Genomic DNA, 12,891 nt, shown 5'->3' on the forward strand with positions numbered 1-12,891 from the left:
ACAGGGAGTGATGTTTCAGTGGCTGCAAGGTTTGCATAGAATGAAAACATTCTTCTAGTATTAACATAAATATTCATCACCGGAGCAGGCCTTCAGGAAACAGTGGGCTGCTACTGATTTTCCTGCCAAGTCAGTTGTGGAGGAATTGTGCAAATTATGCTTTAAGTTGATGTAGAATATTAATATTCATAGGAAAATTTACATAACACAGAATCTGATGTGTGCAGCCATGATGTGCTGAGCCACATGCAGAGCTAAGACTCCAAATCCATGCTCAGTCTCCTGTTCATGTCTTACCGTAACTATGGAACTATGGTATGACTATAGTAGATTGAAAAATCATTGTGTGTCTGTGTGTGTGTGCACATTTGCAGTAATATTGTGGGAAAAGTTCTGTTCTGTTTTTTGTTTTGTTTTTCTTCAAAATGACAAAAAATAACGTCCCCGCTTGGTCAGTGTAGCATCATAGTCCACTGTTGGTAATATAGGAATGTTTGTGTGTGTGTTTGTGTGTTTCCGTGTAGATGGAACCAGTTGGACTTGGCCATTGTGCTGCTGTCAGTGATGGGCATCACCCTGGAAGAGATTGAGATCAATGCCTCACTTCCAATCAACCCCACCATCATCAGGATCATGAGGGTACTCAGGATAGCACGAGGTATACACACACATAAACACACGTGCATGAAGACGCATTTTTAACACAAACATGGTATGCACCCACATGTCCTCTCCAAAAATTTCTGAAATGAGTACTGTCAGATGAGCAAGATGGTATTTAAAACTGGTTTATATTAGACAGATTCAAAACAAGTTTCAAATAAATTTGCTTTTAATTTGCCATTTTTTCATTCTGTGTTAACGCAATACATCCTGCACAAATGTTACATTAATTATTTATGAAAATCCTCCCAGCAGCTTAACAGACATGATCTCTCCTTGACCTGTGAGCTTTTGATGTGAACCATTAGCAGCAGGTGTTGAGCTTCGCTGACATCACAAAAATTGCAAAGTAGAATCAATTTAAGGTGGTTAGTGTGAGCATTTTTTGTCTCTTACAAAGTAGCATTTCAAGCTGCTGTTTATTTATTGCTGGAATTACCGCAGTAAAAATGTTCATTATGCTAATCCTACTTTTACAAGACAAAGGAGCGAATGAGATTTGGCTAAATAAACATTGTTTTGTTTTGTGTTTGTTTATCATCTCAATATGGGATGTATAAAACAGTATTTAGTTGGTGTAAACTTGATTACCCATTTCTCTGAAGGCAAAAACACCCATTTGCAACACCAACCAAACCTCTTTTCAAAGGGAAACTAATTCCCAGTTCTAGTTTTATCTTTGTTTTTTGCTTTTTTTTCACATTTTGAGACGTAGCTTATTCAAATTTATTTTAGGATACAGATGAAACTCATTAAAACCAAAACATAAATGCACTTTTTGTTGTATACCTCATATACATGTGTCATTTACAGTCCTACTGTTCCCCCAGAGTTACGTTAAAGCTTAAATTCCTTCATTTCTATCTTTCAGTCTCTCACCTTTTTAATATGGCATTCATTAAGCTCCTCTGTTCTTATTATTAAGAGGAAATTACAGGACGAGCTCTCCTGGCAGCACCAATTCCTCTTAACTTCACACTGAGGAGGATAAGAGCTAATTACATCACTCTCACTTAATCCTCGCACTCTTACCATCGCCCTCTGCCCTCCATGATACTGCCCAGGGACCGCTGAGAGGACCCATGGGTAACATGCTAATCAAACAGCAGCCGGTGGTAATTAACAAGCAAGTGGGGTATTTGATGATGGGTGCGAGGGGTACTGGCAACTTTTAGTCTTTCCTCTCCTCTCATAACACTTTTACCACTCTGTCTGAATGTTAACTCACTTGTGTGACTGTGGGAAAGAATATTAAAATATTTTGCCATCATCTACTTCTTTCACAAAGCTGAATTTTAAAAATACACTGAACAGAAGGAGAGATTCAGCTACATAGGCTGAATATTTTTAATATTTGTTGCATCCTACAACAGAATAATTTATATTCATCTCACTACTTTTTATTGTTGTTTTTACATAAACAACACAATCCTATTTTACCTGCAGTGGGTGACAATTAATATGGATTATATGTAAATACATCCATTGTGGTAATGCAGTGTTATTTCAAGGGGCACGGCATTAGCTGACTCTATTATGATGCGGGTTTACAGGTTTCATGGTGTTAGGCAGTTATTCTTCAGGCTCAAATCCTTTTCCCCTATAAAAGAAAAGTATACTGTTTTTAAAAACAAATACTAAACCATAAATCTAATCACTGCATTGCTCTTTCAATTTTTTTTTAAGTAAACTTTTAAAAACATATAAGGGTTATGTCAGGATGAATAACATTTTTATTCACAATACTATACTATAATACTAGGGTACTAGCTCTTGCCTATTAACCCAAACAATCCTATATTTCTTTGCCTTCTAAATGGATCACCAGCTGTTGAGGATGCTGATTTTTTTTCTTTTTTTTTTCAAGGACCTTTAGTCTCAGTCATTTAGTGATGAGGCATGTATGTAACCATCATTTGCATATTTAAATGAATATCTAACTTACAAAATGACCATTTATACACTAATTAGTCATGCAGTGTTACCTTGATTTGTTACCTTGATTTTTATTTTTTCTAAAACCTTCCTAACTGACAGAAAAGTGATTTTTTTTCTATGCTCTCTTTCAAGCCAGGCTCCCAAATATACTTGTGTTTGGCAAGTACTGAACATACAGCAAAATTAATGAAACTTGAATTATACTGCACAAGTTGTGTGACAGTTTGTAAATGCTCTGCTGATGTTTAACATGGTCCCCAATCTATCTGTAATTAATATGTTTACTCTTTGCTGTGGTTGCATGCCAGAAAAAAAGAGTTTCTTCTCAAATTCAAGGTTACACCGCAACACTTATTGATTAACATATTGTAATTTTTGGGTGAGGTATTCCTTTAAGACCCTTTTACAGGGTTCTTGTTTTAATAGCAAACAGCTGGAAATGTTGAATACTCTGCTGCAGAAGAAGTTGTCATCCAACTCATTGACTTCAAACATTTTGCAAGCTACAGCTGCTCAAAGCTCAAAGCGACAGTTGTCATTAGAGATTAAAGACTTCCTTTTTTTATTTGGTTTATGGCTTAACAGTGTCCATTTTGTCATATGTGACTCAACCCGTTTCTATATGGATATGTTAAGCGACTTTATAACTACAGATGTTCCTTTCTTGTGTAGCCCAAATTTCCTGAGTTTCTCAGTTCAAGAAAAAATTCCTGCTTTTAAAAAGGCCTCAACTTTACCAATGAATATGTAAATAAAAAAGAGCACCCTGCAATCATATTAACAACTACTCTGTGAAGTGTAAGGCAGAAACACACAAATTTTGCACAAAAGTTGTCACCCAAACGAGGACTTGTTTGTTTCAAATTGATTTGGTTGTCCAGGAGTTTGGGGGGAAGTTTTGTTTAAGAGTTGCTGTAAACATACTACCATCACTGCATCCACCTTCTCTCTCTCTTTCTCTCTCTCTCTCTCTCTATCTCTATCTCTCTCTCTCAAACACACACACACACACACACACACACACACTCTCTCTCCCAGGAGGCTTTATTGTCTGAGCGGCTATTGCCGTTTCCCATCAGATTATTCCTGTGGCCTTTTTCTCCCTGCTACCGGCCATGTTCCTCCAGAAATTGGGCCACTGGGAATGGCGTCGGGTCTCTAATGGAGAGCCGTGAACCTGTTTCATCCATTGATCGTTTGTTACGTCTCTCCTCCTCTTTCTCAGCCTACCTCTTATCTATCTTGATCGTTCCCTTCTATCTCTGCGGTGTCGTTTGTCTTTCTGTCCTTTTTTTCACTTTCTCTCACTCTGTGCAGTAGGCGCTGGCTGTTATTTATCATTGAAAACACTTATATCCAAAGCAACACACATGCACGCAGACATACACAGTTTGTGTGGATGCTATAGCGGTTTCACCCTCTGATCTCTCTCCAGTGTTGAAGCTGTTGAAGATGGCAACTGGGATGAGAGCTCTGCTAGATACAGTGGTCCAGGCTCTGCCTCAGGTATGTGTCTTCACACACACACACACACGTCCTCCCTCAGCTCATCACAATGACACTCAGGAGTTAATTAACATTTGTGGAATGATAAACGATCGGCGCCGATAGAAACCTCCTGAGAATTATGACTTTCAGGAAGTCGGGTTATGACTGAATTTTTGCCCTCAATGTTACGACACCTTGTTAACTTCCCACTGTTCCTCTCATTTATTCAGGAAATATAAAGACCTCTGTGGCGTTAATTTAAGATGTTTCATCCCCACCGCTGCTAACAAGACACGAGCAGCTAAAAAGTTCTGCTCCCTTGGCTCGCAGAAAGACTTTTTCTCCTCAGCCTTTCAGAGTTATGCTTGTCCTGGAATTTCTGGAATACTGTGGAATTTTGCGAAACAGTGTTAAACCAGGATATTAGATTCATTTTTATTTTTCTATTCTGAATCGAGTAAATTAGTTTTACAAATAAGGTTGTTCATCAAAATTTCAAACTGTTATAAAGCTTGTTTTACGCATTGGTTCCTTTAAAGGGTCCATTCAGATAGATTATACTTTAATGAAAACCAAACTTGTCACCCATTTTGAATTTTTCTGAAATGGGAAACACCATCAGCAGAACTGGAGAGTGGGTTTTTTTTTTTTTTTTTCCCCGAATATCATGACATAGTCCTAAAACTGTACACATAGGCGTCATTTCTTTCCTTTCCCTACTTTTCCTGTGTTTCCTTCTTTTAAGGGGCTGTTTACACAGCAACGGTTCAGCGTTAAAGTTTTTTTGGGGTTTGACCTTTCCTTCACACAACAAGGAAAATCTTTTCTGTTTTAAGTAGGGCCGCTCTTGTCTAAACATGACTTAAGTCTCCTTCTTTAAGTTCTGACTGTGTCTGCGGTCGGACATCTTTCCATAAACATGACCTGTCCCTGTCTGAGCTTCACTTTGTCTTTGTCTGCCTCCGTCAACTCATTAAAGAATCTGTTGTGTTTCCTTCACCTGAATCAGTAATTGTATTTAATGTGTATAAGACAGATTAAGCATAGATTAGTTAATGGCAGAAATGATTTTTGTCAGATAAATGATGATGTATCTTTGGCACACTTGGCTTGAAAAATTGCACAACTAATCAGAATTGGCTTTAGATGTTAATGAAGAAACATCTGTCCAGTACAGCCTACCAGAAACGGCATAGGTATTTTGTTTTGTCAGTCCCTCTCTTCAATACTTTTCGGCTCCCCAACCTGTCCGTGGCTGTCTGAGTGTTGTTGCTTTTACCAAAAGTCAAATAAACTTTAAGAAATGCATTCTTTAGGGACTATTTTCATTTTGGGATTTAGTGTGCCCCTTAGTGCGTGCAGCATCAGGACCGCGTGAATCACCTTCAAAGAAACTGACATGCCCATGGTTAACATAATGAAGGTACTTGTCAGCCAGTGTTACCATTTGGCTCAATATGTTTCATTTAGGATGTCTTTAAACTCTGTGGCAAAGAGGAATATGCTTTATCAGGTTTTTAGTACACAGATATTACCTTCTAATAAAACAGGTATAGTTGGTTTTGGTCGTCAGATTTGTGAACTGTAAGTAAAATACGTAAAATTGTGCCAGTTTATTGCTTATTAAAAGGTTATGTTGCATGACTATTTCTTGACAAACAATGGTTTACTGTTACTTGGTAAGCTGTAAACTGTGACATGAATAAACGTGAACTGCAATGAACAAAGCAGTTTGAGAACAGAAAGACAAATGCCACTCGTGTTTGCCTTCCATATGAATGTTGAGCCACTCTATGATTTATTTTTTTTCCTAAACATAACCACATGCTTTTGTTGCACCAAGAAATTAACAGAAATATGAGGTGCTTGACTGTATAAGTTTATTTTGAAAAAGACTGTATGCATCTACGGAGCAGAAACTGTCCTTGTCCCGTGGAAACGGAAGTGCATTCTGAAAAGACGCAATGCGCTTAACACGTTATCATCCCAACTCGTCACCTGGTGGCGCTCTGTCAGTGACCTTCCTCATCAGTGTCCTCATTACGTTTTAGTTATCCTTCTGCGTCAGCTGTTTATGCTCCGGAATGTCGATACGATGATGCCACCAAAAACACATGGTGGTATGATGTCATGGTGGGATGACGTGGCCTATTACTGTGAAGTCAACAAATGCACGTGATGGGATGAAGCAGCATGATCCTTTTGTTTACACAACAGCACGGACTGTCACAGATGATTAGGATTAGGCAAAAAAGGCACATGGTAAGGTGTGGAAATCACGCATTCATATGAGAAATGAATTCCAAACTCTGCCAGTGTATGATAACAATGCCACCGGTTCTGTCTGAGCGTGTTCTCATCTGCCGCCGTCCAGCTGGCTTTTGTCATCACGCTTGTACGCTGCTCTGTCAGCTGCACTGTTTGACGAGTTCGGAGTGAGAACATTTTGGCTTAACAGGCACAAACTGACACGTCATCCCAGAACATCGACAACAAATGCGCCCAGGATACGTAGCACATAATTTTTAGTTCACTTCAAGGCGCGATATGTGTTGAGTCCGGTGAGAACAGTGAAAACCTGCCACAGAATGTCCCCATTGGTAAAGCTTGATGCACACTTACACAGTAAATGATCAGAAATCTTTGTACAGGGGCGTCCGGTGGCTTAGTGGATAAAGCAGGTGCCCCATGAACAATGGCACTGTCCTTGCCGCAGTGGCGGCGGGTTCGAGTCCAGCTTGTGGCCCTTTGTTGCATATCATCCGCTCTCTCCCCCTTTCACACTGTTGATCTGTCCTCTCTAATAAAGGCAAAAATGCCAAAAAATAATCTTAAAAAAAAGAAGAAGAAATCTCTATACAGTGTGTTTCACCAGATGTTGGTGTTGGACTTTGTTTTTTCACCAGAGTCTGACGTGGGTGTAATGACCTTCAGTGTGGCTGCGTGAAAACAAAAAACCTGTCGCACCATGATTCATATAACTGAGTCAAGGCTCCATTAGTCTAAATGCAGAAAAGTACACATTCAGTAAAAGGTTTGAAAAGTTTGAAGATCAGTGCAGGTTTGTTCGCCATGGAAACCAAAGGTATAAATATCAAAGTCCGCTCTGACTGCGTTTCTCACAAGCCCCGGTTGCCTAGTTGCCAGCTCTAATGCCTCCATAGCTTCCAACGATCTGTTTCTTATACCACAGCATCCCCATCCCTGCGGTGTGCTTTCACTTTCCGCTCGAGGGATCTAAAGACATCACATGCACTTACATTACATACCCCAAACTGCTTCAGGCCAAGTCATTCCTTTTAATATCCACAAGGAAACATCAGCATGCACAACTGGGGAGAACGAGAAAGCTGTCCTCAGGCTTTGCCTTACCTCTCCAAATTTCCCCATTTCACCCTCCCTCATTATTTCTTCTCTTTCTCCTCCAATAAAAACTATATGTCTCATCCTTTGCTAATCCACTCTCAGTTTATTTGCCTATATAATGGGATTCTACAGTGGTGTATTTGGAAGCACCTCATTGCCTTCTTCGTGAGGTGACTTAGCTAATAGCATTCTGCTCAGCGTCTGCTATTGCACCCCAGGGGGTCCTTCACCCATTTACATCGCATATGTATCACTATCTAGAAACGCTTTCTCTACAGGGATGGATTCATGCCTGTTTTGAAGTCAGCCGGTAAAATTTCCCCAAGTTGTGTAATAGAGTGATTATCCCTGATTTGAGGCAGGGTGGGCTTTTTGTGTGTGTGTGTGTGTGTGTGTGTTTGCCTAGAGTTTTGCAGCTATTTCTGATTGGATGAAATGTTTGCAGGATCCTGGACCTGCCTGTTTAGTTTTCATGACCTTTAAGCCCTCGAAAAACATCCAAAATCTAATGCCGCATTTCAAAAATGCATGAGTACTGATCAGAGAATAAGCCTGTTTTTATATTTCATAAAAAGCTGAGACTCTTTGTCCAGAATCTTGTCCGTCCACCTGGTTGTTTAACGCAGGGAAAGATTCTTTTCACAGAAGATCTGACACACGATGAATTGTTTACCAGCTTCACTGGCTTGCAGTTTTTTGCATCCTCAGTGAAACCTATGGAAGCAAAATGCATTCACTTGAGAGGAAAAAATCCTGCTCTGTTATTTTTGACATGACAGGGTTATTATGTCAGATTTATGAGGAGAAAAAAAAGGGAAAAATGCCCTGTTTTTCTCAATAAATGGGATGATTCTCCTAGATTAATGTGAAAAGTTTTCAATGAGAAAAAAAATCTACTTTTTGTTTATTTGGGTTTTTTTTGTTTTTGTTTTTCTGAGGTAATGAGATAATTATGTCACCAATTCGGGAAAAATATTAGTTTACGATATTATCTCATTAATGCTGAAAAACAAACAGCCAATGGGAAAAATACTGGAATCTGTTTATTTTGGATGGAAAGGACAGTTTTAAATAATGATGTTGTTTTTTTGTATCAGAGTGAAAAGTACCTAAGCTATCTCTTTGCAGTATAACCAGAAAACTCCATAGAGGATGTTGGCAAAAATACTGATCATGTCATCAGACAGATCATCTTATTTAACTAGAGTGTGTTACTTGTTTACTTGTATAAACACTTGTGCACTCGCACAAAAAAGTTTACTGTTTAACTGACAATTAAAAGCTTAAGTGGGTGCAGCAGGAGAGATGGTTTAATCGCTAAATCAATATCTACAGAATCTGACTGACAATACCTAACAATACTGTTAACCTGATTAAATACGTCAAACCCAAATACATGAGTTATTTCTGTCAATCTAACGTGTGAATGTTCCTTTTCTGTGTGACAGGTGGGAAACCTCGGTCTGCTCTTCATGTTGCTGTTTTTCATCTACGCAGCTCTGGGAGTGGAGCTGTTTGGAGAGCTGGGTGAGTCTGCTCTACCACCAACTTGTTGCTAATCAAGTGACAAAATAACATTTTAATAACTGTTCCCAAAACAAGATTGTCACCCCTGTCACCAGTTATCACAACACCATGTGGCTCATCAGCATCGTGTGTGTTCAGCAGCCATCAGAGCCGCCCTGCTGCCAGGCCACGCTGTTGTGTCTAAATGGAAAATTAGCTTTCCAGTTTGTTTCTGGCTGGTCAGATTAAGGGGAAGTTCTCCACAGTATCATTTTGTAAAAAAATAATATCCACTGCCACAAAGTTTTTTTGGCCAATCAGAATGAAATGTTAATCACTCCTCCCTCTATTTCTGATAAACCTTTTCTTAAGATTTGTAAGTCATTTTTCGAAATCCTTTAAATCTTACATCCAGGACAAAAACCCACGACAGTATCAGGTCAACAAACAGATGCAATGGAGCATAAAAATGTATCCAGCTGTATGCTGCAAGTGAATATGTCCTTGACCCAAAATCCACTAATGTGAAATTACAATCAGTCAGCCGAGGAATTGAGTGTAATGAACACCGGAATGAGAATAAATCACTGATAATCATGTCCAATATGTTCAGTCAAGGTTACAGGCACTTTGTTTTCATTCCTCCTTGGCACCAAAATCTCTAACCTGACTAGCTACAGGTTTTCAAGAAATGTACATGTGACTTTTGGCGTGTTTGGCAGTTGGACACTGACTGTTGCAACTCCTGTTCTTCAGCTGTCTAATCATCTGATAGATTGGACGTCTTCTTCTTTGTCCACTTTTATTCTGATGTAGACATGTTTGTCCAATCAAAGTCTGCAAACCACTGTAATCCAGTCCTTTTTTCCTCTGTTTGAATTTTATGTACAAGACTTGGCCTATCTCTGAATATCAGTATTAACAGACACAATCTCAGAGACACAAAAAATACATTTTCTTCCAACTGTTTTTGTGTTTGTTGTGTTTTGTGTAAACCAAGGTTTCGCTCTCTCTAAACCCTTTTTTCATTCTCTTTTTCTTTTCTCATCATTTCTTCTCTCAGTGTGTAACGCTGACTACCCGTGTGAAGGAATGAGCCGACACGCCACCTTTGAAAACTTTGGAATGGCCTTCCTCACACTTTTCCAAGTTTCCACCGGCGACAACTGGAATGGCATCATGAAGGTACGTCAGTTTATACCAGTAGCTGAAAATATCTAAGTACATTTGCTGCTCTACTTTAGTACAATTTGAGGTATTTGCTATTTGCTACTATAATTCGACTTCACTAAATTTCACAGACATATGTTGAACTTTTTAGCGACTGTCTCTCTGAGACACTCTTCCAAAAAAAGCAAAGTCCTCTATGATTGGTCAGTGTTCCTGGGTCTTCCTCATCTGCGCTCTCGGCATCTCTTCATTATCATTGCAACAAGAAAAATGACTGTGACGACATTTCGGTGTGGTAATCCCCAATCCATATTTCATAATATGGATAAAGCCAATCAAAAATTCAATGTCAGTTGTCAGTTGATACTAATTTACCATGCCAAACCGAAATCCCTAAATGCTTCTTTTATTACTGTAGATGTAACGCTACGAGACGTGGCAATACCATTCTGGAAAGTCTTCAACTAACGTAACGTTTTATTTGCAGAACACACTTTTTGTGTGTTACTTGGACATAACCAGCATTACACACATCAATACCAGTGAGCAATAAAATAATAAGAATAGATTAATAATATTAGCATTAGCTAATCCTAACTTATAATTGCATTCATAGTTTTGATAACAAATGCATCTCATCTGTGTGCTACCCTATGTTAACTGCATGCTAAAATAATACCGGTAACAAAGCCTTTGTTAACTCACCATTCAGTGACAGAGTGAAATGTATTATTTGGGAATCTTCTAATTCTGAAAGTTTATCGGGCTGAAACAGATAGGGCTGTACCATGCTGATTCTGCTTTGCTCCATGGCTGTCGTTAAGACGAGAGACAGTTGACAAAGGCGGTATCCAAAGAGGTGTCAATCAAAACATAATCTGCTACGCCCACACAGTCTTGTGAAAAGCTATAATCCTCAAAATGAGCTGTTTTGAATCCGGTTTTGAAATAGTTTGGAACATTTCTATGTGCTCAGATTTTTGTAAATACTTAATGAGACACTCAAATGTGTCATAATATGTGCGTTCTAACTATTTCAAGCCACAACTATGGACACTTGAAGTATATTTTGATGCTTTTACTTTTGTACTTTTACTCAAGTAACATTTTTAATACTTTGAAACAGACTACAGTGTAGTTTTGCTACTTTTAGCACTTCACCACTGATTTACAGCTGTATTGGAATATATCCATATCACTCATCATCTGTTATTTGGACTCGGCTTTGTAATAGATGAAGCTGATGGCTTTCCCCTTCCTAACTGTCACCTCATCTGCTGCTGTACAGGCTTCTTAGATGAAGGTCTGTCAGAAAAATAGGTAATCTAAAGCAGTTCTACTTGAGAGTTTAGAGATGCATACCAGCATATTTTTCAATTTTCCAAGCTGCCCGAAACTATTTTACACCAATCTCAGCCCAGACAGACGCTGAGAATCAGAATTGTAATTGAAGGTCTTCAGTTCAGATCCCAGGACCAGGATATTTGAGTTGGGGAAATGAGCGAGTAATGAGTGTGTCCTTTAGCAAAGATGCTGTTGAAAAAGTAAATGTGCACTTAACAAAACCTTCCAAGGATGAAAAAAAAATAAAATTCATATTTGATCCTCCTCATCACTCTCTCGTCTATCACCTCAATCAAGTCTCACTCTCCAATCAAACCCAAGTACCTCGAGCTCTTTAAATGTTATCACATCCCATATCCGGGAGAAAGTTTAATCAGTGCTGATTAGGCTCTTAGAGGGAGTGACTGACTGTAAAAGAGAGGAAGACACACAGAGAGATTTGTCAGGCCTTGAGCCTGCAACGATAGGGATTGTGAAAGTTTGACAATGTGATCTGTAAAGACGTTACAAATTGCTTCCGTGACACTCTAAATGGGTCTTTTTTTATTGAGCATAAAGGCTTTACTCATCAGATTGTTCCCCTAAAATAATATTCAGATTCTTACAAAATGATCACATTGATATTGGCCTCAACCCCTGTACCACAGACTGTATATGAAGTGCTTCCCCCACTTACCCCAAAATTATATTTGATATGCAAATTAATAAAAAGTTTCTTTCCACTGACCAAACATTGACTTTTGTTAATGTATTTATGACGTCAAGTCGGCAGCTCATGTTGTAAAACTACCTCCAAGTTGCCGAGTCGTTTTTCCGACATTAGAGGCTATTCATGTGAATTTTCCCAAATCTTCTTTCCAATTACTGCAGCATAAAATATCTCAGATATGGCTGCTGGTGATGTTGTGCTGGTCATTTGGAGCCATAGTCTGCGCAGTAGTGATCTCCCTTGTGGTGGAGTTCCAGTCTGAACACCTGTCCAACCAGTCACCAGGAGCGCCATCGAATGCGAGCAAAGGGATTGGCACCCACAGCTGTTAATATGGCATGAAATACCCTTTTTATAGCATTGAGTACCTACCTACAACCAATTTTATAGGAAAACAAACACTCGGTGATAAGAACAAGTTTGTTTGGGCCATAATGAAGGCTGAATTCCATTTAGCTGCTGTTTCAGGGTTGTGATATTGTGCAAGCAGGCTCATTATTACACTGTCATTCTTTACTTGGACATTTAAATAGAGTGAAGCAATTATAATTGTTATAAGTAAGACCTGTGCACTTGTCCTGTCATGAGTGTCAAGCTGTTCCACTTATTTACAGTGGAAGTAAAATTCAGAACAGCATAGCACTGTCCCAACAAAGACAGGGAACTGTACTTCCCTCCACCTGTTCTTCCCACTGAAATCTTACTTT

General features: G+C 39.0%; 1 protein-coding gene across 2 annotated transcripts in view; it reads left to right on the forward strand.

The window, feature by feature from the left end:
• The window catches only part of LOC121941708 (voltage-dependent T-type calcium channel subunit alpha-1I-like), a 295,976-nt gene that overhangs the window by 248,199 nt on the left and 34,886 nt on the right, over positions 1-12,891 (forward strand). For both annotated transcript variants that reach the window (XM_088074767.1, XM_088074765.1), the window contains 4 exons: positions 525-658; positions 4,037-4,107; positions 8,904-8,982; positions 10,025-10,146. In XM_088074767.1, the coding sequence (XP_087930893.1) occupies positions 525-658; positions 4,037-4,107; positions 8,904-8,982; positions 10,025-10,146 (406 nt within the window). The remainder of the gene's footprint in view (positions 1-524; positions 659-4,036; positions 4,108-8,903; positions 8,983-10,024; positions 10,147-12,891) is intronic.

Source organism: Plectropomus leopardus, chromosome 3, assembly GCF_026936395.1.
Source record: "Plectropomus leopardus strain MGB_pleo_1.0 chromosome 3, ASM2693639v1, whole genome shotgun sequence".
NCBI classification, from domain to species: Eukaryota; Metazoa; Chordata; class Actinopteri; order Perciformes; family Serranidae; genus Plectropomus; species Plectropomus leopardus.